General features: G+C 58.4%; 1 protein-coding gene across 7 annotated transcripts in view; it reads left to right on the top strand.

The window, feature by feature from the left end:
- Nucleotides 394-24,879, top strand: part of HDAC7 (histone deacetylase 7) — a 37,169-nt gene continuing 12,683 nt past the window's right edge. Inside the window, exons 1-12 of one of the 7 annotated variants that reach the window (XM_018047874.1) lie at nt 394-627; nt 16,774-16,824; nt 20,468-20,655; nt 20,754-20,844; nt 21,153-21,264; nt 22,055-22,170; nt 22,341-22,466; nt 22,803-22,894; nt 23,093-23,188; nt 23,320-23,500; nt 23,681-23,877; nt 24,102-24,275. In XM_018047874.1, the coding sequence (XP_017903363.1) occupies nt 582-627; nt 16,774-16,824; nt 20,468-20,655; nt 20,754-20,844; nt 21,153-21,264; nt 22,055-22,170; nt 22,341-22,466; nt 22,803-22,894; nt 23,093-23,188; nt 23,320-23,500; nt 23,681-23,877; nt 24,102-24,275 (1,470 nt within the window). In that variant the 5' untranslated portion in view covers nt 394-581. Of the gene's footprint in view, nt 628-964; nt 1,108-6,309; nt 6,563-11,720; nt 12,743-16,773; nt 16,825-18,183; nt 18,563-20,467; nt 20,656-20,753; nt 20,845-21,152; nt 21,265-22,054; nt 22,171-22,340; nt 22,467-22,802; nt 22,895-23,092; nt 23,189-23,319; nt 23,501-23,680; nt 23,878-24,101; nt 24,276-24,879 lie in introns of those variants that run through there. The other 6 variants (XM_018047880.1, XM_018047876.1, XM_018047879.1 and 3 more) reach the window with 6 other exon arrangements.

A 24,879-nucleotide genomic window follows, 5' to 3' on the forward strand; every position in this document is an offset into this window, starting at 1 on the left:
GAGGGAGGGCTGGAGGCGGCTACATTCCGACTCACAGACTGGAACATTTCTATGATCCGCTGTAATGCACTGGGAGACACTGGGCACATTGCTGAAGTTTGACTCATAGGGACCGGGAGGGGTAAAGTAGGGGGGGAGGGTGGTGGGGGTAGAGGAATGGGAGGAAGAGAGGAAGAGGACAGGAGGGAAGGAAATCCCTTGAGAAATTTCTTTAAAAAAAGAAAACTTTCAAAATCCGCACCACCCCACCCCCTTTTTCTTTTAATAGGAACAGGCTGGACCCTTCTATTCCCCTCAGCAGGCATGGTGTGTGTGTGTGGGGGGCATGGCAGAGGGGGAGGGCTGGGCAGTGATTCAAATCAGATCCTGGAACTTTCCTCAGGCACGTTGTGCTTGGGGCGGGGTCGGGGGTGTCCGTTTGGGATTCCTCGCCGGGACCGGTGACTCCACGCGCGTCCCGCGCCTCCCGCCCCTCCCCGTGTAACTGCTGGCTGCTGGGCCTTGCGTGCTTGTGCCTTTGAGCGCGGGGATCCCTCCCTGCGGCGTGTCTGTGTAGACGACTCTGCCCCGGGCCAACATGGATGTGTGCTCGCGGCCCCGGTCGCCCGCGAGGGTGCGTGCGCTCAGGTATCTGGGTTTCCGGGAATTGTGCGCGGGTCGCTGCGCCGCGCGGCGGCCGGGACTTGGGCTGCAGCGGGGCTGCCGCGCGCGGGTCGGGGCCGCGTCCCCCGCGTTCCGGGTTCGGCGCTGCCTCCCCGCGCTCCGGCCGCGCGGGGTGTCCGCCCGCCCGTCCGCCAGCCCGGGCGCCGCGTCGTGTCTGCCGGGTGGTGTGTCCCCGGGCCGCGAGCGCCTGCCCCCTCCCTCCCCTCCCCCTTGGCCCGCTCTCAGACTCAGATAAAGCATTTCCTTCCATTGTCATCCTACCCGGCCGGCCGGGCTGCCAGGGCCCTCCCCCTCCCGGCCCCCTCCCTTCCTCTCGCCGTCTCACAGTCGCTCCGCAGCCTCCGGCGACCGGGGGGGATGTAAGGCCGGCGCCCCAGCCCCCCGCCCCGCCATGAGCCCCCCGCTCTGAGGGCCCCGGCCCCTGGATGCACAGCCCCGGCGCTGGTGAGTACTGGGCTGCCGCCCCCCGCCCGCCCCGCCCTGCGCGCGGCACCCAGCGCCGCCCGCCCGGGCTTGGGCTCGGGCTCCGGCTCCGGCTCCCGCGCGGGGTTCCGGGCGGCCCCGCGGGCCCAGCCCGGCGTGCGCCCCCGCGATCGTGCCCGCGTCGCCCGGCTCCGCGGGGCTCTGGCAGGCTCCCGGCCCAGGCTGGTTCCGGGGCCGGAGGGTTAAGGGCCTCCTGCGGGGCGCCCACATCCGCCCGCCCCGGAGCAGCGACAGGCCCGAGGAAGGGAGTTGGAGGCCCCGGGCCGCCGGTGCTCGGCCCCGGCGTCCCATCACCCCCATTCGCGGGGAGGACTGACCGGGGGACCCTGGAGGGAGGGACGGCCGCCGCGGCCCCGGGAGGGGGCGGTGCTCCCGGGCGGAAGGTTTGGAAGCGCTGGGCAAAGGGCAGGACCCGTTGAGTTGGGGCCACACTCTGAGCCCGAACATCAGCGCCCCCAGCCCGCGGACTCCGGCTGGACGTTACTCCGACCCCTCCGCTGGGGAAAATGATCCCTAGGAGGGAGGGTCTCTGACAGCGAGGTTTCTCTGAGCAACGCCCCCCGCCCGCCGCCGCCCCCCCCCCCCCCCCCCCCCCCCCCCCCCCCCCCCGCTCACCCATCTGGGTGAAGAGACACCTGTGCTCAAGTGAGCTGTGGAGGTGCTGTCGGGGCGCGGGAAGATGGGGACCGCAGGCTGTGTCCTGAGCGGTGGGGGACAGGATGTGTGCCCCCCAAACCTGGGGTCCGCTGGTCCTGGGGAGTGAGAGCAGGCGGCAAATCCGGCATCTGGGCTGGGCTCTGAATCTCGGCCTGTGAACTAAGAGAGGGACCGGTGGGACTTGTAGGCCAGCCAGCACCTCCACCCCTATTTCCTTCTCTCCTGCTGCCCCAAGCTACTCTTTCAGATCTGACCTGGCCAGCCACTGGGGCTCCTCCCACCCAGTCCAGGCCATTCCCTGTCCCTGCTGGCGGTCTTGCATACCCCAGAGGCCTCCCCCTGCGTCTGGACACTGCCTGTCCTGCTGCTGCCCATCCCTCCCCACACCCTCATTCAGCATCTGCTTGAGGCCCAGCTCTGCCTGCCAGTTTCAGTGGCCCTGCTGGGGACTCAGCATCTGGATTCATCATCCTATTCCCTGGACATGCACCTGGGTCGATGAGGACTTTCCTCAAAACCCCTGCCCAGCCACTAGGTTGAAAGAAAGGAGACTGTGACTTGGTTTCCCTGCTCCCTAACAGTGGCTCATTTCTCCCCTGTAGTACCCCATAGGTCAGGTCCTCCAAGTGGCTTGGGCAGCCACACACTCCTCTCCTCATACCAACCCTCTTGGAAGCTCCCTCTCCAGCCTCTGCAAGACCTCTTGCAGAGCTCATTGCTCAGCATCCCAGCCTCCCTGCTTTCTTCTCTCTGTCCCCTCTACCCACTGAACTAAAAAGTAATGTTCCTCTTCCATGGAGTCACTGCTGGGGAAACGAAGGCACAAAGCAGTCTCGCTGTGCTGCTCCCAGTGAACCTGAACTGGAACGAGGTCCGGGACCTGCTGGGACTCTTCCTTGGCCTTTAGTCCCTTGATGTTTCGGGACCCCGCCAAGGCCAGGCTCAGAGCTGCTGCTTGGTATTACGCCTGGAATGGCCCCGGGGCAGTGTTGTCCTGAGGTCTCTGTGTTCCTTAGCCTGAGCCCAGGGGTGGGTGGCTCTGGCCACCAAGTCTTAATCTGTTATCCTGTGGCTGGGAAGATTGCATTCAGGTCTTACACTGACCGTTCCAAGAATCTAAACTGGTCACTCCACTTTGACACTGAAGAGTTTCCCCATCAATAAAGTGACCACAGAGGAGAAGAGGCTGACAATAGGAGATGGACTGGTGTCCAGGATGGGGCCTGTTATGGCCCCCATTTCCTTCAGTAATAGTGGACCCCAGCTTTCATTCTTTTCTGGGAATGAGAGTTGGAACTTTCTTTTCCACCATCCTCTCCTCAATCTGGATAGAAAGCCCTTGGATATGAGAATCTCACGTGTGACGGGTGTGAGGAATGGGTACCCTCCTTGGGCTGCAGGCGTCCTTGCCCAAGGCAGAAGCCTGCGTAACCTCCACCACCTCTTTGCCTTCCTTCTCCTGGCCTTTCATTTTAAGAGCTGGTAATTTTGAAGTTGTCAGGGGTCTGAGAGAAGATAAGCTAAGGTAAGCCCCAGGGTCACCCAGCCAGGGAATGGCAGGCCAAGTGAGGCCAGGACCAGACCTTCTGACTCTGCCAGTGCCCATACTCCTGGCCTTCTCCTCCCTGGCCAGGCTCAGGTCCCGCTCACACCCTCATCATGCCTTGGCCTGACCTGTCCTTAGGCAGACTTGAGACTGGGGCCTGTGGTGGGGTGAGGGGTACTGCTGGAAGCAGGGCCAGGGTGAGGCCTGGGAGCTGGCATCTGTCTTTCCAAGCCTCTGAGACTGTCGTTTCTGTGTTGGATTTGTTCACTAGATGGGGCACTTCCTCTGGGGCAGGAAGCTTTGATTTCCTGTGGTGGGGGCCGCTGGTAGGATTAGGAGTGGGGGACTCAGCTCTGGGCCATCCCTGATGTTGTTTGGAACCAAAAAGAGCAGAGCTTTCTGCATAAGGCAGGGGAGGCAGGAAGGAGAGCTTTGGTGAGGAGGCCCCGGTAAGGCCAGAGAAGGAGGCCAAGAGGGCAATGAGATGGGGAGGCGGGGCTGCGGTGGGCAACACAGCAGGAAGCCTGGTCAGCAGGTGACCCTGCCGGGTATTGTGTTTCCCTGTGATATTTCCCCCTGTTTCTGTGGCAACCTTCCCAGGGGGACCCAGGCCTTGGAACTGCAGGAAAGTGCCCCCAGACAGCCCTTTCCTTAGTGGTCTGAGTATTAGGAGGAGTCCTTAAATCTGGCCACCTCCCTTACCATTTTGGCTCCTGGGGACCGGGGCTTGGGAATCTAGGCAAGTAACTGAGCATTGGGGGTGGGTGGTGGGTGGCTGAGCTGGGTGGAGGCCCTTTTGCACCTCCTGGTTGGGGAAGCAGAAGAGACGTTTTTGCTGGACTTTTGGGGTGAGGGGCTCTGTGCCTCTCCTCATCCCATCTCTCCACTGTCCTCCCTCTCTCCCCCTGTGAAAGGGAACTGGACACCATGCTGCCTGGGGCAAAATGTCAGGGGTGGGGAGGAGTGGCAGAGGCGGGAGAGATGTTTTCATCAGCAGAGCATAGCTTCTTTGGTCCTGCACCACTTCCCAGAAGCCGAATAAATTCAGCATAGTGTCTGTTTCGTGTGGATCAACACGTGATGGGTGTGTATGCACACTGAGTGAGTGGTGGGGGGTCTGCACGTGTGCCCCTAGGCTTGTATGTCGAGGTGGTGATTCCATGGCAATTTGCAGTCCGTGTGGTGGCTCTTTGTTGGGTGTCTGGGGAACATGCACACATGTAGTATGGATGTGTGTGGTCTCTAGAGTTGTGCACCTTTGCACTCGCGGCTCTGCATGGGGTGGATGGACGTGTTTGGAGGGGACGTATGCCTGTGCAGGAATGGCTTTTTTTTTTGAAGTCCAGGTATTTGCTGGAAAGCATGCTCATCTCTCTTCAAATGCTGGTTCCCAGACCACTTGCTTTAGAGTTCAGGACACTTGGAACTGCAGGAAAGTGCCCCCAGACATCCCTTTCCTTAGTGATCTGAGTATTTAGGAGGAGTCCTTAAATCTGACGCCTCCCTTCCCGTTTTGGCTTCCTAGGACATTTCCAATTCCAGGTACATTTCAATACCTGGGAATGTATTCAAAATAAAGATCCTCAGGCCCCATTCCAGACTCAGAATCTGCAGGGGTGGGTCCTGGGAGTCTGGATTTTGACACGTGCTTCAGGTGATCTGGTGCCAAGCCGTGTTTGAGGACTGCTGGTCTGGGCCAACCTCTTCAGTTTTTCCTTTGAGGAAACTGAGACCCGCAGAAGGTATGTGCTTTGTCCAAGGACACAAGGACAGTAAGACAAGAACCAGGACAAAATCCCAGCCTTTCAACACCAGTCCAGGACTCACCCATGCGTCCTCCGGGTATGCGATTGTGTACATGTCCACACTCAGCGTGACACCGTGGGCCAGACGGAACTGGAGTGGATGCTTGCTGGCCTTGACCTTTTCCCTGGGGTCCCAGGCTTCCTGACCTTGCTTTTCCTTTTACATACTGCTTCCTTCTCCCTGGGGAAATCCTGGACTTGTGGCTCATCAATCCTAAAAGTGACGTTGGCAACCAGAAGGCCTCCTTTGCTGTGCCAAGCATTCAGCTATTTATTTACTCACTGGGTGCTTACTGAGCCTTGCTGTATGCCAAGTCCTGGGCACAGATACACAGTGATCTCATAGGTAGGGCGTCTGACCTCAGGGAACTTCCACTCTAGTGGCGGAGACGGTAAGACAAGTAAGCAAGTCAAGAAATGAGTAGATACATTTAGTTACCCATTGTGATGAACCCTAAGAAGGAAATGAACCGGGCGCAGCAACAGAGAATAACAAGGGGGGACTTCCTTAGACAGGGAGGCCAGGGGAGGTCTGCCCGAGAAGCGAAATGGATGCCTGCTCTCACCTTCCCAGCCTGGAAGTGAGCCCTCGGAGCATCTGAGCCATGCTTGGTAACCACCTGGATTCAGGTGAGGGATCTAGGCTGAGGATTAGAGCCCGAGGGCCAGCCTTTGGCCTGGCACGGAAGACATAGGGGTCTCGGCTCCTCAGGCAATCCACAGAGGCTGATGAAAGGGGAGAAGAGGAGGGGGGAGCTGGACAGGGCTGACCTCAGGCTGCTTCAGTGCTCGGGGGAGCAGCCTCTTTCCCTTCCAGGGGCTGAGTCCCGGGCCACGGATGTGTTGGGTGCCAGGGAGGCGGCAGCAAAGTGCCACCCCTGCTTCACCTTCCTCCCTCCTCATTCCCTTCCTCCCCCTCTCGCCACCCTGTGACTCCTGTGCCAAGTCCCTCCCTTCTTGGTCTAGCCTGGCTGCCTCTGTGGCCACTGGGATCTATTTACCTGGTTCAGGAGTCACCGAGGAGAGAGGGGGATCCTATGTAGAGAAGACTTGGGCCCTGGAAGAGAGGACACACCAGAAAAAAGGACTGGGGCCGAGGCCAGTGAGGACAGAGCAAAGTGGGGGCTGAGGCTGGTCGAGTAGGGCCTGGGGCAGGAGAGAGAGAGGAGGAGACCTTGGGCTGGGCACTGCAGAGCCTCTCCTGGGCCCTTGGAATCTGCTCCTCAAACCGGGAGAGATTCTGTGCACGGGGCGGGGTTGGGAGGCATTGAGTGGGGGCGGCAGAAGACAGCTAGAAGGCCGGGCCCCTCTGGCCCCCCTGCAGGCCTGCTCCTTCGGTCCCTTCTCAGAAGGTTACCTTTCACGTCAGCCAGCAGCCTTCAGACTCTCTCGCCTCCAGCCTCTTCTGGTAGGTTTTCCTGGGGGCCCCAGAGCTGTGGGCTGCAGGATGATCCGGCCCTCTCCCCTGAGGGCTGTGTATCAGAGGAGCCTTCAGGTAAAAGAAGAGGCCTCCAACCACCCGCCTGGAGTCCTTCCACCCTGGGCCTCCTTTAGGCTTCTGGTGCACTTACTCCCTGGACTCCTGTGTCTCCCCGGCCTTCCCCCCAGCAGGGGGAGAGGATGGCTCATGAGGAGGGCCCTGGGCTAAACTCACCATCCCCACCCGTCACCAGCCACTTCCTTTTTTCCCCATGTTGCCTGCAGGGATTGGAAATCCTGGTGGGCAGAGACCTTGGGCCTTCAGGGAGAGACTGGCACCCTGGAGAGAGTGAGGGGGACCCTGTCCCCCTTCAGGAGTCCAGCTCAGCTCCCTCCCACCCCCATGAGGCCAGCTCTGGCTCCTGGAGTCTCCCCCCACCTGCCCCCCCCAGCCCTTGAAGTCCCATTTCTCCCTCCCCCGCTGCCAGGATGACAGGGAGAAGCAGGGCAGGCTGGGAGTCGCAGGTTCGGAAAGAGTCGGGGTGGGGGAATTCGGCGACTGGGGCGACAGGGCTGTAACCGTGTTGTTTTGCTTGCCCCACAAACCTGCACGGGCATCCGCTGCGCCCAGGGGCGTGCAGGTTGTGGAACTGCTCTCAGAATGACAGGCCGGTGGCACCCGGTTGGGGCAGGGGGGGCGGGGGGGTGAAGGGGGGAGCCCCAGGCAAGGGGGAGCTGGAGGGTTAAAAATAGCAACAGCCGGGTTTCGGTTAGCAAATGTGGAGGCGGGGAGCTGGAGGCGGGGCAGGCGGCAGGCCGTGTTTGCCCGCAGCTCAGGGCTGTGTTTCCCCTGGGTCCCAGGAGTGAGTCACGGTGGAGCTGAGGAGGCGCGCTGGCACAGCCCCCCACCCCCACCCCACCGGGCGAGGGGCTGGGCCCTGACTTCGGCTCCAGCGCACTGGAAGGACGGCCTCTCCCTTCCAGGCCTTCAGAGTCCTCTGGAGAGTCCGGCCATGGAGATAGTGTGGTAGTGGGGAAGAAACCATTCTCAGACCAGAGACCTGGGTTTGAATCCAGTTGAATAGGCTGAGGAACCTTGTGCAAGGCTGCCAAGGACTCTGACACCTGATTTCCTAATCTTTCAAGCAGGGATTTACTCATATGTGCCTGTCAACCCTCTGCAGATTCAAATGCACCCTGCAGATTCAAATGCCCCCTGCAGATGTGAGTGATCACCTTCACTCTCCTGGGCCCATTGCAGAGCTTGCAGAAGGGCCCTCCAATGAGGGCACAGGGAGGAATATGGTAGCGTCCCTATTTTCCTCCTGCAAAAAACCAAGTGTAGCTCTCTCTGTGCCTTGGTTTCCTCATCTCTGCAATATGAAAGTAATAATTGCTTCAAGCTCCTTGAGTTGCTCTCAAGATTCAAGTAAGTAAGACTAGCACTGTGCCCGGTATGAGGTCAGTGCACAGAGAACATCATCACCATCATTGATGTTATTGTTCATATTTTTGAAGGTCAGGAATAGGGAATGTTAAAGACATGAAGAACAGAAACTGGGCTCAGCCCCAGTTCACAGAAAAATCAGGCCAAATTCACAGATTCCTCCACCCATAAGGGCCTGGAACAGCAGGAGTCTGTAGCCAGAAGTCACAGGGTGGACCCCTTCTCTCTTTCACTCCCTCACCCCCGGCTCTCCCAGTGAGGCAGGATGCAAGGGACCCTAGGGCCTCGCTGCCAGCTGGCACAGGGAGGGTCTGGGATGGGACTGGCCCTGATGGCCCTGCTGTGCAGTAAGTACCTTGCCAGCATCTGCTGGAATGACCTTTATTTTAGCCCCTCCCTGGCAACTTTTAAAAGGAGCATGAGGCAGGGGAGGGATGAGAAGGTCAGTGATGTCAGCAGTCTCTATTCCCAGCACAGCGGCCCTGGAAGAGGCGGGAGGCATTTCTTTCAGGAAATGATCATTATTCAGGCTGCAGGCATCCATTAAGTCAGTCCTGACTTGGTGCCCAGGCCCGTGCTCGGCCTTCTGCGTGCTTCAGGGAGAGGTCGAGGATCCTGGGCTGTAGATAATGCAGAACCCCAGAGGATACGGGGTCCAAGAATACGAGGAATCAGTGAGAGCCCTGTGTCCTAGTTCTCACGGGATCCAGAGCTTACATGCCCATTGGCAGTGCCATCTTGATTGTGCATGGGGTGTATATATACATATCAATTCTGTTTCACTGTTACAGAGGCAGTTCATGCGCCTCGTAGATAGCCAGACAACACAGAAGAGCACAGGTGAAAGAGTAAGAAACATCCAATCCCAGCAATGGGAGATCACGGCCACGGTCCCTCTGAGCACCTTTCCATCTCCTGACATGCCTTCATGTGTTGTGCATTTTACCGAAACAAGACCACACAGTGTATGCCGTTTTTTCAGTCAGTGATCTCTACCTTCCACTACAGTAAATTTTCATCTCATCAAATCCCCAGTTGGCTAGAAATTTTCCAAGACAGCTGGTTGGCCCAAATCACTACCCAGTACCATGCATCTGGCATTTGAATTCCCTGAGAGCTGTGCATGCACCCTAGCTGGGTCTGTGGTCTGGAGACACCCCAGCCGAGCAAGCCTGAAGGGCAGCCCTGGCCGCAAAAGGGAATTGTGTCACCTGGAGAATCTACCCGCCACCTTCCAAAAATAACAGGCGAAATGAGTGGGATTCCGGGGCTTAGCTGGGATGGGGATCTGGTATTTAACTGTCATGAATATTAATGTGGCATCCTGTGAGTGCCAGCATTCATAGCTTGTTACTATTCATGGACTCATATCCATGATGCCCTAGGCCATGGAGCAGGCCAGGGTCTCCACCGTGATCTCTGTCTCTCTCCAGACATCCAGGTCCAGGGGTGCTGATGGCTGTTTGCTTGTGTTCCTAGCCCCTCAGGAGCCTGCCCTGAGGATCGTGGCAGTTTAGTCACTAAGTCATGTCTGACTCTAGTGATCCCATAAACTAGCCTGCCAGGCTCCTCTGTCCATAGGTTTTTCCAGGCAAGAATACTGGAATGGGTTGCCATTCTCTTCTCCAGAGGATTTTCCCAACCCAAGGATCAAACCCAGGTCTCCTGAAGATTCTTTACCACTGAGCTACCAGGGAAGCCCTGAGGATGGGGGCTCTCTTTTGCACATCGGGCCCCCTCCACCCCTGCCATGGCCTGCCGGAGTGTGTAAGGCCTGGGCAAGAGAGGGAGAGAGAAGAGAGCATCTTCTCCCTGGGGATTCACTCCCAAGTAGCCGCTCTGTGAGTGTCTTGCTTGGGTTATGTAATTTGGGTTTTAGACAGGGCCTGACGGTTTCCAGAGTGCCTTCACACAGCGTTTGTCCTCCGAGGCAGGCCTGGGGGTTTGCTTATTTAGTTATAGGCGGCTGGGGGCAGCTTACAGGAAATGATAAAATGGTAACAAGTACATTTAAAAAGTAGAGAAAATGAAAAGGATGAAAAAGGAAGTGAAGATGGAGTTGGGGAGTGCCTCTTGGAGGCCTCATGGAGGCACAGGCAGAGATGGTCCTGTCTTTATTTTTGTTGTTGTCTTCTGGATGGAGTGCCAGCATTGTGGGAACGCGTGAGTCACGCCCAGGCCTTCTGATGCTGGGACTGACCACACTGTCCAGTGACCCCCAGGTGGCCTCACCTCACCTCAGCGGGTGGCGCTCATTGTACACACCAGTCTAGGGATTATGTGCTTAGATTCTGGAGTCCCTGAAGCCCCACTTACCATGTGTGTAACCTTGGCAAGTTTCGTAACCTCTCTGAGCCTCAGTTACCTCCTTTGTAATTTGAGGATGGGAGCAGTGTTGAGCTTATAGGGTGCTTGTGAGGACCGAATGAGAGAGTACAAGTCAGATACTTAGCACAGTAACCAGCACCCAGTAAGCATTCAGTATATGGTTGTTGATCCTTACTAATATTACTAATTACTGGTAACAATAAAATAATAATGATTGATATTAATATAACTTAAACTTTTCCCTGGCAGTCTCTGGAGTAGACTGGGTGGCCTCGTGGGTGGCACCAGTGAGCAGAGCCAGAAAGGCATAGCTGAGAGAGACAGAACCAGCGGGAGGCAGAAGTGGGGTGCAGAGGGAGGCAGGGTCTGGCCAAGGAGGGCCCAGGAGCTGGGGGACCAGTGAGGGTGAGGGAGTGAACACAGACCTCAGAGGGGAGAAAGGAGCAGCTCTGAGACAGCCCCAGGGCGGTGACCGTGCTTCCTGTTGGGGCAAGCGCTGGCCCTTGAGAAAGACTGGCTGGGGCTGGGGCTGGCGGCTAAGAGGGAGCAGCTGGTCTCAGTGGGGCACCAGGGGGTGGGGGAAGGGGAGAGACAAAGGCAGAAGCTTGACAGAAACTCAGTTCTTCTCCCCGAATTACAGATGGGGCCCCCATCTTGACTGCTCAGGTTGTTTTGCTTGTGATAGGAAAGACAGATGGTGGGCAGACATCGTGGTGAACTTCCTATTTTGGGGCTTGGCGCTCCTGGAGCAGAGGGCTGAGGGTAAGTGGCAACTTTGGTTTCTGAGGCCTTTGGGGACCAGAGAAAGCCTAGGGCAGTCTGGACGAGGGGGCCTGGCCTGGGACTGGGGGGAGCCTGCTGCTGAGCGATGCCACACACCCTGAGCAAGTGGTTCTGCCCTCCCCTTCCCACCATCACAGAGAATAGCCAGGGGAGACTGGGTAGTGGCCCTGAGGCCGCCGGGTTTGGAGAGACTCCCATTTTTCCTTGCCAGAGGGCAGTGAGATGCCCCAGAGAGTCCCAGGAACTGCCAGCCCCTCAGGACCCAGAAAGGCCCAGCTCCCCTGCCTCAGCGTGGTCTCCATCCGCCAGGAGAGGCCACAGAAGGGACTGGACCCCGGGGCAGGGACAAGAAGCCAGAGAGGACCCCATCCCACCCCCAGGGAGCTCAAGCTGCCGCTGCCATGGTTACATCTGCTTCCTGTTTGATTCATCTCAAACAGCAGAAAGGGGGGTGCCGGCTCCCAGCACAGGCCACCGCTGCGTGGGGCTGTTTACAACAGCCGCATGTGGGATTCCCAGAAAGAGACTCCAAACCGGACATCCTGCGGCTGCAAAATACCCAGGTGTCAAGAGCTAAAAATAGCTGCCCCAGGGCCCCAGGCGTGGGGAAAGGGGCATGCTTGCTGCGGAGGCGGAGGCGGAGGGCCGGCCTTGCGGCCCTCACATCAGCCTCCTGCCTGCTACACAGCTGCGGAGCCTGCGAGCTTGGGCCCCCCGCTTCGGCCTGACTGGAGGCCTTTGTCTGGGCAGGCCTGCGTCCCAGGCCGCTCACCTGGGAGCCTCCGCCCCAGGCCCGCCCGCCTTCCTGCCTGCCTGGTGGAGCTTGCTTTGAGACGCTAATGAGAAAGCCTCAGAAGCCCTTGGGAGCATCTAAGGAAGGGACAAAGGAGGATACCCGAGAGCCTGAAGATGAAGGCGGTGCTCGTCCAAGTTCCCGCCTTGTCGGTGCCAGCCCCTGTTCCCACCTATAGTCCGAAGTCATCGCTTGGCATGGCATCTGCATTGTCAGCAGTTGGTGTCTATCTGTGATCTGGGAGGACTGTCCTCACCGGGGCCTAGAGATGAGACAGGCAGTTTCCGCCCTCTCACCTGCAGCAGGACTGGAGTCTGCCGCTGGTTCAAGTTTCCTGGGAGCTGCGTGATTTTTATATTTCCCTGTGCCCAGCCAAGTCCTGCATTCGGCTGTCCACCCCGTAGCCTGTAGAGTCGAGGTGCTGGGGAGAAGCAGCCACGAGTGTTGCTTAAGAACATGGATTTTGGAGCCCATTTATCTGGCTGAAGTCCCAACTTAGCCACTTCCCTGTTATGTGCCTCCAGATGAGTTATTTAATACTGCTGGGCCTCAGTTGACTAATCTATATAATAGGGATAAAAATAGTAGCCACTACATAGGTTTGTCTTCAGGGTTAGATGAACTAGCAAATGCAGGGCACGTAGTAAACTGCTAGTTACAAAAGTTCAGATGGAGAAGAAAGAGAAGAGCCTGTTTTGGGAGAGTCAGGAGATAAGAGACTGGACAGGAACGCATCTGGGAGCAAGTGGACAGAGAGACGAGGGCAAAACGCAGACGGGACCAGATGCTGAGATGCTTATGCCAGAGGGCGGCTGCAGGTAAGTTCAGGGGCAAACAGGATGAATCACAGCCCTGGCAGGGAGTACCCGCCATGTGCCCCGTGCTTCACGCACAGCGTCGCTCATCTCAGATGACCTCTTCCTGGTCCATATTCTTACCGTCGAATTTCAGAGGCACAGCCAAGCCTTGCCCAGGCTGCAGCGTGTCCCTGGCTATCCCTGCCGGTCATTGAGGGAGTCGGAGTGTGAACACCGGTCTATCTAACCCCAAAGCCAACGTCCTCCGTGCTGCGGACCCTCATTTCTCTCCCTTCGTGGGGCCAGAGTTCCCATCCAGCTTGCAGCACACTGGGTCCTGGATAAATCTGAGTAATAAGCAGCTTGGTGCCAAGATCATGAGCAATAGAATTAGTAAGTAGCAAGAGAATTTCTGGAAGGGGGACATAAGAAACTGTTAAAAGGAGTTGAGTCTAAGGAAGTCCTAGGGAGTTGGATGAGTGAGAAACTTCTAGTTTCATACTTTGAGGGGCTCTTTGAAATGTTTTTAGTGTTTACAAGTCATATACTTTCCAATTTTTTAAAAAAATTGTGGGCTGTCTGGAGTTGAAACTCCTGAAAGTGAAAGTCAGGTTTTATCCACTTTTCTGCCCCTTTGAGCCCAAGACCAGTGCCCTCACTGAGAGGTACTTAGAACCCGCTTTTGGGGTCGACTTCTTGGGTTCTCCCCGCACTGGTCTGGCCTGGTTGTACTGCTGCCCTGCTGGGTGACTGTGACCTAGCCCCCCTCCCCTCTCTCTTGCCCTTCTCTGGGAAGTGAGAGTGTTGCCTGCACAATCTCTGAAGCCTCATCAGCTCCTAACATGCACCATACAGTCCTCACGCTGTCAGTCGGGCAACTGTGACGTTCTCTCTTGTGTTTATTGATTCTTGGACCTTCTTGGCCATTTCACTCCCAGCTTTGTCTTCTCTGCCAGCCCGCTGCGGAGTCAAGTTTTGTCAGGGGAAGAAGACCTGAGCTGAGGGGGCTGGGGGAGGGAGGGGGGAGAGTCAGCCCAGGATCCAGGGCTTCACTGCCTCGTGCCTGCAGGGCAGGGATCTGCCTGCTCCTCCTTTTTCAACTCCTCAGGAGACCAGGGAGGGGGACACAGCTTTGACAAAGACATGGAAAGCATTCAGAGGGGTTGTGGGTGGCCATGCTCTTGGGGAAGCCCTCCCCTGACATAGGACTGGCAGCGCCGGGGAGAGCAGGTGGCCAGGCCGAGCTCAGGTTTCCAGTCACATCTGCTGGGCAGGTGAGGGCCAAGGGGAAACAAGGGAAGAGCGGGAGGCCAGCTTGTACAGGTGCTCGGGGATGGGAGAGCTGCACTTATGTCTGCCCTGGAGATGGCTGAGGGCCAGGGCAGACCCACTGGGGCAGAATTTCTGGGTAAGATCAGGTGTCCAGTTGGGGAAGGTGACTTGATGCAAACTTCAGCACCTGGTAAACTATCTCTTCAGCCTGACTGCAGTTGCCTCCAAAGAAGGTAGGAATAGGGAGTGACCAGGATTCCAGAAATGAAAGCTGTCCACGCAGGCCTGGAGCAGTGTGCAAAAGGGTCAGACCTATGCTGTGTTTTCCATCCCTTGGGTCCATTCAGTCCTGATTGTATTTCACTCGTGAAAGTGTCAGTCGCTCAGTCGTGTCCAACGCTTTGTGACCCCATGGACTGGGCCGCCAACCTCCTCTGTCTATGGAATTCTCCAGGCGAGAATATTGGAGTGGGTAGCCATTTCCTTCTCCAGGGACCTTCCTGACCTAGGGATTGAACCCGGGTCTCCTGCATTGCAGGCAGATTCTTTACTGTCTGAGCCACTAGGAATGCCCACAGTTCACTCCTGATTGCACCCAAATTAGTGGTAATAGCACTGTGAGAGGGGCTGATGAGAAGGGCCCCCAAGTTCATCCCCAAGTCTGAGATGCCAGGTGGTCACTTCATGGTTTCAGGTCAGCTGCTGACTGGGTGCCTTTTCTTCTCTCTGGGACACAGGAGAGATGCTCCCCAACAATTATCTCTGTTGCTCTGGGCGCTTCTGAACCCCTGGTCTCTCAGCATGGACCCAGGGGCTTGAGAGAAGCAGAGCTCTTTCCAGGCATTTCTTCTAAAATCTACCCCTGTTGGTAGGCAAACCACACACACACACACCCAGCTTTCCTAAAAAGAGTTTACATCATATCTTCATCACAGCGTCTCTTCTGAGCCCCGTAACAAACACTACGGAGTTCAGGGCCATTAGTTTTGTCCCCTCCAGAGGGTGCATGGTGTCCGGAACCCGTGGTTACAGGGGAGTGGGGTGCAGAGAAGCTGGCTGTGCCCCTACAGCGCGTGCTGCTGGCCAGCCCCCAGGCAAGGACCAAGGGCTGTAGGAGACAGTTCCCAGCAGCAGGCACTGGAGACACAGGACTCTACAGTCTCTGGACGTGCAGCCGCGAGCCTAGTTTTGAAGCCTCTCTCAGAGAATGAGGTCCTGAGAGAGGCCCGGGGTGGGGGGCCATCCCATCCGGGAGGCTGCCTCCCGCACTCCTGTTCCTTGAGACTCACAAACCTTGAGAGATACGCATGCCATGTCCTAGGCATGGGGCCAGGAGAGTGTCATTGTGTTCCAGTCACCAGTTCCTAACAGCTTGCCATGTGCCAAGCAAGGTATTAGGTCATAGCTTACCAGTGGCACTGCAGAGACCCCGATTACTGAAGTTTCAAGGTGGTGGGTACCAAGTGGGTGCTGGGGAAGGTGAGGAGGGGGAGGTCAGGGGGAGCTTCCTGAGGAGATGGGCTTGGGCTGGACTTGAGAGGATAGGCCTCATTTGAATAGGCGGAGCGACATTTCCCTACCAAATGCCATCCGGGCGCTGGCCGCTAGTATCTGAGGGCAGTTGGTGGGAATCTCTCTCTCTGTGCGCAGAGGCGCCCCTCCCTGACAGGCACCTGCTTGCAGGGACTTCTACTTGTCCAGCTTCTGAAAGAGGACTGAGGCTGCCCTTAGGCCACAGAGCAGTACCTGCCAGCTGACCTTCAGAAAAACACCCCTTCTGCCCCAAATCTGGTCTGAGGAGGGCTTCTGTGTGTCCACCACTTGCCCCTTCAGGACGCCTCTGGTCTCCAGCTCCGTCCTCTGCCCTGAGCTGGACAGCAGGAGGGCAAGGTGGCCTCAGGACTCAGCTTTCCCCACCCCAGCCAGTCTCTGGGCTCCGCTAGGCCTCTCTGCTGCTGACTGTCCTACCATGGGATTCCATGGGCTCTGAACTGGATGGAGGTGGGGTTGGGGGCCCTGCACTGGACCTAGGAGTCTGGGAGAGGTGGCCATTTCCAGAAGGAAAGACTTCTTTCTTTAGGTTATCCGTGAAACAAAGGCTGAGTGATTCCCTTCTCTGGGGGCACAGAGGCTGCAAGACCCAGGATGGGGCAGTAGGAAGAGGGAGTTCCTCTTGTGGGTTCCTCGAGCTGTGCATTCCAGACCCACCCCTTCGCAGCTCCCATCAGATCTGACCTGACCTCCAGGCCATGACCTAATCCCTCCCCCACCGTGGAGGGGGGCCCAGCTCCCTTTTCAGTCCTGTTCCCCTTTCCCCTTGTCTCCCTCCAGGCATCCTTAGTGCAGTCTCACCAGCCTGCTGTCCACCTCACCCCTCAGCCCTCTCCTTCCCCTTCCAACTCTGGGAGCCTGCCTCAGCTGCCCAGAGAAGGCTGGGCACCTCAGGGAGGGCTGACACTGCTGGGTAAACTGGAACCACCTGAGTTTCCTGTCCAGGACTGAGCTCCAGAAGAGTGAGATATCTGAGCTGCTTGATAGATCTGATGAGGAAGATGGAGTTGGGGATCACTCTTAAGCAGCATGGGAGTTCAAGGAAAGGAATGGGGTGGGGTCTTGACTTTCTGGCTAGCTTCCGGTGGAGGTGCCAGGTTTTGGCATGCTCAGGCTGGAGTGAGGCCTCCTGGACAGGCAGGCAACCTGCCTGGCTTAGCCCTCTCTCCTCTCCCTCCCCTGCCCGTCCTCTCCTGGCAGCTGATTCACTCCATCTCTTCTCTGTACAGATGGGACCCAGGTGAGCCCGGCTGCCCCCTGCTCCAGCCCGCCCATCATAGGTAAGAGTATGCCTGAGGGGGAGTGTGGTGGGAGTGGAAGATGAGGCTGGAAAGGACAAAGAGGGTGAGGAGCTGAAAAGGACAGAAGGTGGTTCAGCAGGGTGCCTGGAGGATGGGCCAGAGTTGGGAGACTGGGGTTCTGGGGGAGGGGGCAAAGTTGGGGTTTTGTGGGGAAGAGGTGAGGGTGGGGGATAAGAGCGGCAATTCTGGGTCCAGGCAGGCCCCAGAGCTGGGAAGCACAACAGGAAAAGGAAAGGCAGGATGCTCTTCTTGTCCGCGCTGGGGCAGCGAAACAGGAAGGCAAGTAGGAAGCTAATATTTATGCTCAGGTCCCTGCCTCGGGGGCTCTGGGGAGGGGGTGCATTCTTGTTTGTCGGCTCTGAGGTCCTCACGCTGGCCCTGCAGGTTGGGCACAGCAGCCCTTGCAGGATGGGAAGATGCCTTGTGGTGCTTGGGTGGAGGTTGAGGACCCCCCCTCCGTGATCCTCTCAGCGTTCCACACCCCTGCTGCTGTCAGGCTGTGTTGGGTGAGGGGGGGTGGATGTCCATAGTTTAGGATGTGCCCGTGGTTGGGCTGGGGTGGGTGAGGCTGGACTGACTGAGGGCTGCTTTGTCCTTAATTTCAACCAGATCCACTGAGGGCCTTCTGGGTGCAGGTTCCACACCTGACACCCAGCCTAGGGCAGCGAAAAAGGAAGGGCATGTCCTCTTTGCTCCAGTCCTTGCTGTCGAAAGCTTGCAGACCTGGGGAGATGAGACACACAAATAAAGAGAGAAATAATGGTAGAATGTAATATGTGATCTATGTGAAAGGAGGCAGCAGCTGATTAAGGAATTCATCCACCCATTCAAGAAGCATTGAGTTCACCACCTACTGTCATTTAGTCCTCCTAGCTGTGTAATCGGAGAAGGCAGTGGCAACCCACTCCAGTGCTCTTGCCTGGGAAATCCCATGGACGGAGGAGCCTGGTGGGCTGCAGTCCATGGGGTTGTGAAGAGTCAGACACGACTGAGCGACTTCATTTTCACTTTTCACTTTCATACATTGGAGAAGGCAATGGCACCCCACTCCAGTGCTCTTGCCTGGGAAATCCCATGGACGGAGGAGCCTGGTGGGCTGCAGTCCATGGGGTTGTGAAGTCAAACATGACTGAGCGACTTCACTTTTACTTTTCACTTTCATGCATTGGAGAAGGAAATGGCAACCCACTGCAGTGTTCTTGCCTGGAGAATCCCAGGGATGGGGGAGCCTGGTGGGCTGCCCTCTGTGGGGTTACACAGAGTCGGAAGTGACTTAGCAGCAGCAGCTGTGTAATTTTCTAAACATTGAAAGAAATTGGAAAAAGAAAAAGAAGCATGAATGAACTCCATCTCTATTCCAGGGCACAGAGGACATAGGGATTTATTTATTGATTCAGACAATATTTTCTGAGTGCCTGTCATGCGCTAGGTTCTGGTTCTAGGTGTTGGGATAGTGAGCAATAGGGAGAAGCAAGTCCCTGCCCTTGGAGCGTAGCTCAGATTTGGTACCTGCCTCGCCGGTTCTTTCAGGGGACAGAACCACCAGCATGATGGAAATCCAGAGGAGGGCTGGACACGGGACCCTGGGCTGGCTTCAGGAAAGGGGAAAGACTCCAGCAAGGCTTGGAAGTCTGGCAAGATCTAGAAAAGTGGAATTGAGGGGTGAAGACAGCACCAGCGGGGGGTACTTTATGAGCACAAGCTCAGAGGATGGAAGGTACATGGGCTGTGATGAGATGGGAGCTGATAGCTTAGGTGGAGGGTCTGTGTTCAGATGTGGGAGACAAAGCGGAGAGAGACCAGCTTAGCACCAGACTGTGGAGACCCTCAAATGCTAATTCACCCTGAGAGGGGTTCCCAGGGTTGAAGGCAGAGCCCCTCCCAACTTCCCAGCAGTGGAAGGGGCTGAGGCAGTGAGGGAGAGCAGAATGGGTTGCTCCCAGTCTGTGTGGCCAAAGCTGCTGGCCGCAAGTCCAGGGGGCCTGCCCTGAGGACCCTTATGCATCGCTGAGGGAGTCCCCCCAGGAAGCCAGAACACCTGCCATGAGAGGACTGAGACCCTTCCTGGGGCAGGAGTGCAGTGGCATCAAGGCCCAAACTCAACCCAGAATGAGAATTTGGGGTCCCTGAGTGGAGGCATGAGCAAGAAGTGGGGACATCAAAGTGGTGCATTGCCTGCTGTCATCAGTATCTGGGTGCCCAGCCGTCCACTCTGGTCTCTTGACATCCAGAGAATGGTACAGGCACCTCCCTGCTCTGCTTCTCTCTAGTCTCCATCTCACAGTCAGAGAATATAAGAGTGGGCACCACTTAGTGACCACCTATTGCAAGCCCCTCTGCCTTTCTCCAGCAAGAAACCCATCCTGGGGTGAGAGGCAGGGCAGGCGACTTCCTGAAAGTGGATGGGAAAGTGGAGCCAGAGGGCTGGTCTCAGCAGGACAGAGCCTGAGCTCACTGTGCCCTGGGCTGGTGCCCTTGGCCAGGTCCCTTCACCCGAGCCTCAGTTTCTTCCTGTGGGAACAGTAGTAGCTCCCTCCCAGGGCCCCAGGGTGATGAGGTGAAAGGGTTTGCAGCAAGTCCACACATGTGCTGTGGATGTTAAGATAATGGTTCAGCTGGACCTGGAGGCTGTGTTTCCTGAGTCCCTGGCTGGTCTTTGCCCCAGCGCCTTCCAGTCCTCTTCAGTGCTGGCCTGGAAGACAGCCCATGGCTGCCTCCACAGGGGATGCCCAGCACTGCATTAGCTGAAGGAAGCCTCTCTGAAAAGGTTCCTCCGCTTGTGTGCTCTCACCTGCTCCCAGCCCCATCTGCGACCTCTTTTCTAGGATAACTGGGAATGTCTGGCTGCTGAGCACAGCCTGGCCTAGCTGGCGGTGCTGGCATGGGACCTAGTCTGGCAACTGGTTATATATAGCCCCTGCGTCCATGGCCTTGGCAGGGTGCTCCTGGCATGGGCGCAGGGGACACTCGAGGCGCTGAAGCTGCCGTCCTTGCCACGCCCCGCCCGGAGCTGGCGTGAGGGTACCTAGGAGCTCCCTGGGCACATGGGCTGTGCAGGCCTAGGGTGCTGGCCAGGGCTGGCTGTGGGTTTGAGGCACCTCTTTATCCTGTGGCCTGGGATAAAGTAGGGAGGATGGCGCTGAGGGCCTGGGGTGCCCTTTGGGCTTGGAGGCAGAACAAAGGAACCGCCTGTCCTATTGCTGTTTTTGAGATCAGTTTATCAGAGGGCATGTGTGTCCAATCCTCCTCCAGGGGGGAAGAAGGGAAGTAGAGGTCAGGGTCCAGGATGTATCACTAAAGGGTCCTCAGTCCATTCCTAAATCCCACAGCCCCCAGCTGTGGCCTGTAGAGGCAATATATTTAGTAGAAAACTACGCTTGGGGTCAAAAGGCTCAGCTCACCACCACCGGCGATAGACTAAGGCCATGGTGTATGTGACCTTCTTTCTCACGGGTGAAACAGAATTGAAAATACCTACCTGGCAGGACTGTGCTGAGGGCCCCCAAGGGAAAGGCCCCTGGAGGGTGTAGTGCCTTGTCAAGTGAGGCTGAAGGAGGCTGATTAGGTAACCGCTCACCTGCGGGCCTTTCCCGCTCACCCTGCCCTCTCTGTGCGCCCTCAGGCTGGCCCAGGCCCCGCGCAGACACGCCAGGCCCTCAGCCCCAGCCCATGGACCTGCGGGTGGGCCAGCGGCCCGCGGTGGATGCCCCGCCGGAGCCCACACTGCTGGCCCTGCAGCACCCCCAGCGCCTCCACCACCACCTCTTCTTGGCGGGCCTGCAGCCCCAGCGCTCGGCAGAGCCCATGCGGGTAAAGCTAAAGCTCCCACGAAGCCTCGAGCCCAGACCCGGCCCCGCCCTCCCTTCAGCCTCCACCTCTGTCCTCAACTCCTCGCGCCCTCCCCACAGCTCTCAATGGACACGCCGATGCCCGAGTTGCAGATGGGGCAGCAGGAACAAGAGCTGCGGCAGCTTCTCAACAAGGACAAGAGCAAGCGAAGTAAGGGTGGAAGCCTCCCCCGGCGTGTCCACGGCCCCCTGTGTTGCGGGGGGAGGAGGATGCCAGCCTCAGTCGGGGTCTCTGCCTGCCAGGCACTGCGGGTGAACGCGGGAGGAGGTGAAGGGGGACCCGCGGGCTTCACAGAAGGGATGTAGCCTCAGGCTTGGCTGTTGCATGAAGGGCCCCTGGGAAGCCTGGGGGGGGTGGTGTGCGGCGGGGGGCGTGATCAGGGCAACGGGCAGAAAATATTCCAGGGAGGCCACCCACCCATCCACCCCCCAAACCACTCATGATTTCCGCCCCTGCAGGTGCCGTAGCCAGCAGTGTGGTCAAGCAGAAGCTGGCAGAGGTGATTCTGAAGAAACAACAGGCGGCCCTAGAGAGAACGGTTCATCCTAATAGCCCCAGCGTTCCCTACAGGTAACTCCCTCTCCGCCCCGCCTCCTTGTGTCCTTGCCACGCCCCCCTCCGGATGTCCGCCAATGAGCACACAGCACACGCAGACCGCTGCTCTCAGGTGCCCTTCACCTAATCCTCACCCCTCACCTCTAATCCTAGTGCCTCTCAGACCCTCTCTCCCAGCTGATACCTGCTCTCCTCTGGCCTTTAATTATCTCGCCTCACCCCGCCTGAGGCCCTTCTTCCCTACAAGCCCCTCCTCCCCCCACATACACTCTCTTACGCACACCACGCTGGCTTTCTCCTCTGTATTTTCCCCTAAGCACAGAAATATCCAGATTCCTAGAACAGCTTCCTCCCTTTGTGTCTGGGACCCTGGCTCCTAAGGACAGATCAGGATGGGTGGCCCAGTACTGCCCCCTGGAGATGGCCTCTGTTCCTACTGGCCATGCACTCCGCCTGGCCCTGCTGGCCGCCGCCACTCCAGCATGCCTGCATCCTAAGTCCCTTCAGTCGTGTCCGACTCTTTGTGACCCCATGGACTGTAGCCCGCCAGGCTCCTCTGTCCATGGGATTCTCCAGGCAAGAATACTGGAGTAGGTTGCCGTGCCCACCTCCAGGGCATCTTCCCAACCCAGGAATCGAACCCACATCTCATGTCTCCTGCATTGGCAGGAGGGTTCTTTACCACTAGCGCCACCTGGGAAGCCCCGCTGCCTCCCCCGGCAGGTCCCAAAGGGTGGAAGGAGATGGCTGCTACGCCTCTGGGCATCCCTGCCCCTCTGAAGCAGCCTTGGTGCTCACTCCGCAGAACTCTCGAGCCCTTGGAGACGGAGGGAGCTGCCCGTTCCATGCTCGGCAGCTTCCTGCCTCCTGTTCCCAGCCTGCCTTGCGACCCCCCAGAACACTTCCCTCTGCGCAAGACAGGTGCGTAGACAGGCCAGCAGGGATCTCCAAAGGGGCTAAGGGGGAAGAGCCTTGGGGAGGGTCAGGGAAGGGGTACTGCCTTCTCTTGTCTGTCTCAGAGAAGGTTGGAAGGGAAGGCTTAGGGCAGAGACGGGGTGGGCGTGCACCGAGTGATCCCGGCGCTCCTGCAGTCTCCGAGCCCAACCTGAAGCTGCGCTACAAGCCCAAGAAGTCCCTGGAGCGGAGGAAGAACCCGCTACTGCGGAAGGAGAGCGCCCCTCCCAGCCTCCGTCGGCGGCCGGCAGAGACCCTTGGCGGTGAGGCCCGGCAGGGTGGGTGGGTGGGGCAGGCCTGGTGCCCTCCCCCAGGGCTCCGGTGGGTGGTTGTCACAGGGTGGCCTACACACTTGCCAGGGGGTGAGTTGGGGCAGAACCCAGCTCCTGCTCCATTGGCTAATCTGACGTCTGCCCAAAAGAAGGGGCATCTTAAAAAAACCAAGTGTTCAGAAGTGCTGGAGGCTGGTGATGGCCTTCCTGTCCTGCTGGGAAGAAAGCAGGAAGCAGAGCCCACCCACCGCGGAAGGGGCTTGTTCCTGGCCCCCTCCTAGCCACTCTTGGCTCCTAACTGAGCACCTCCCTCTCCCCAACCCTCAGACTCCTCCCCGAGTAGTAGCAGCACGCCGGCATCAGGGTGCAGCTCCCCCAACGACAGCGAGCATGGCCCCAACCCCGTCCTGGGCTCCGAGGTAAGGCCTTGGCAGGCTGGGCGCCCCGGGGCATCTCTGGGGCTCGGCGGCCCTCAGCAGGCAGCCCGTCCAGGCTGGGGCTTCAGCATCTGGGCAGCCCCAGCCCAAGCCTCGGGGTTGGGGGGGGGGCGCTCCGGGGAACGTGTGCCGGGGGGTGGAGGTCTGGAACCGGTGACCCCTGCCCTGCTCCCGTGGCAGGCGCACTTGGGCCAGCGGCTGCGGCTGCAGGAGACCTCTCTGGCCCCGCTCGCCTTGCTGCCCACAATCACACTGGGGCTGCCCGCCCCTGCCAGGGTGAGTGGCTGAGGTGCCCTCCCCCAAACACCCGAGATCTCTCCATCCCTTCTCCTACACCCCGCCCCTGGCCTTCACTGTCCTCCCCTCCGGGGTCTTCTCGCCAGTGATGTTCCCCCACTCTCCCCCAGGCTGATGGTGACCGCAGGACCCATGCGACTCTGGGCCCTCGGGGCCCAGTCCTGGGGAACCCCCATGCTCACCTCTTCCTGCCCCATGGCCTGGAGCCCGAGGCTGGGGGCCCCCTGCCCTCTCGCCTGCAGCCCATTCTCCTCCTGGATCCCTCAGTGTCTCACACCCCTCTGCTGACTGGTGAGTCCCAGCTTCTCCAGAAGGGCTGGATCCTAGTACCCTGCCGAGGGCCAAGCATGGCCAGGGTCCCGTCCTGTGCGTCTTGCTGCTGAGTCCCTGGCTCGCCTCACCCCCCAACCCTGGCTTCCCTTCACTCTTCCTTGTGGTCCCCTCCTTATGCCCCCACCCCATTCTTTCCAGTGCCCGGGATTGGGCCACTGCCCTTCCACTTTGCCCAGTCCTTACTGACCACCGAGCGGCCCTCTGGATCAGGCCTCCACCGGCCACTGAGCCGGACCCGCTCAGAGCCCCTGCCCCCAAGCGCCACTGCCCCCTCACTGCTGGGCCCCCTGCAGCCCCGCCTGGAGCGGCTCAAACCTCACGTCCAGCTGATCAAGGTGAGGGGAACGGGGTAGGGGAGGCAGTGAGGGGTGGCTGAACTGGGGCTGAAAGAAGGGAGACTCAGGAGGGGCAGGGCCAGAGAGGGGATGTGTGGGGCCCAGGGCTGTGTGACCACTAGAGTCCCAGTGGGATGCAGGACAATCTGGCCCCAACCACCACTCCCCACCTCACGCACTGTGCCAAAGCAAGTCTCCCCAGTAGTCATCTCCCCCACCCCCAGAGGTCAGCCAAGCCGAGTGAGAAGCCCCGACTGCGGCAGATACCCTCAGCTGAGGACCTCGAGACGGACAGTGGGAGTGTGGGGCCGCTGCAGGATGATGGCCTGGAACATAGGGAGTCCAGTCATGGGCAGCAGGAGGCCAGAGGCCCTGTTCCTCTCCAGCAGCACCAGCAGGTATGGTCGGGCCCAGGGGCCTCTTGGAAGGTAGAGTCAGGAGACTCTGGGGCCTGGTAATGGTGGAAGGGAGGGAGATGGGATGTCAGTGCAGGGGACAACTCTAGGACCATGGTTCCTCTGCCAAACCCACACTGAGGTACAGACAGACACACACGCAGGCATACATGCATTCACACACATGCATACGTGCATTCCTACACACATACATGTGTGTGCACCTCCAGCAGCCTTCCAGCCTCAGGGTGAAGCCATGTGCCTTTCCAGTGGTGAGACTGGCACATGGAGCCCCACGCACCCCCGCTCTAGGACTTCCCCTCGTGACTGTTAGTGCTGTTTCCAGGAAGGTGCTAGGGCAGGAGGTGGGGCAGAGCCGGGCTTGGCCCTTCAGCTGCACGAGTCAAGCCGTGGAGTCTTCATTTGCTGGGGCTCATGTAACAAGTACTACAGAACGTGTGCCTGAAACAGCAGGTGTTCCTTTCCCCACAGTTCTGGAGGCTAGAGGTCTGAAACCGGGGTGTTGGTGGGTTGGCTCCCTCTGAGCCCTGTGAAGGAAGGCCTCTTCCCTCGGCTTGTGGACGGCCGCCTTCTCCCTGGGTCTGCA

The sequence above is a fragment of the Capra hircus genome, chromosome 5 (genome assembly GCF_001704415.2).
Source record: "Capra hircus breed San Clemente chromosome 5, ASM170441v1, whole genome shotgun sequence".
NCBI lineage: Eukaryota > Metazoa > Chordata > Mammalia > Artiodactyla > Bovidae > Capra > Capra hircus.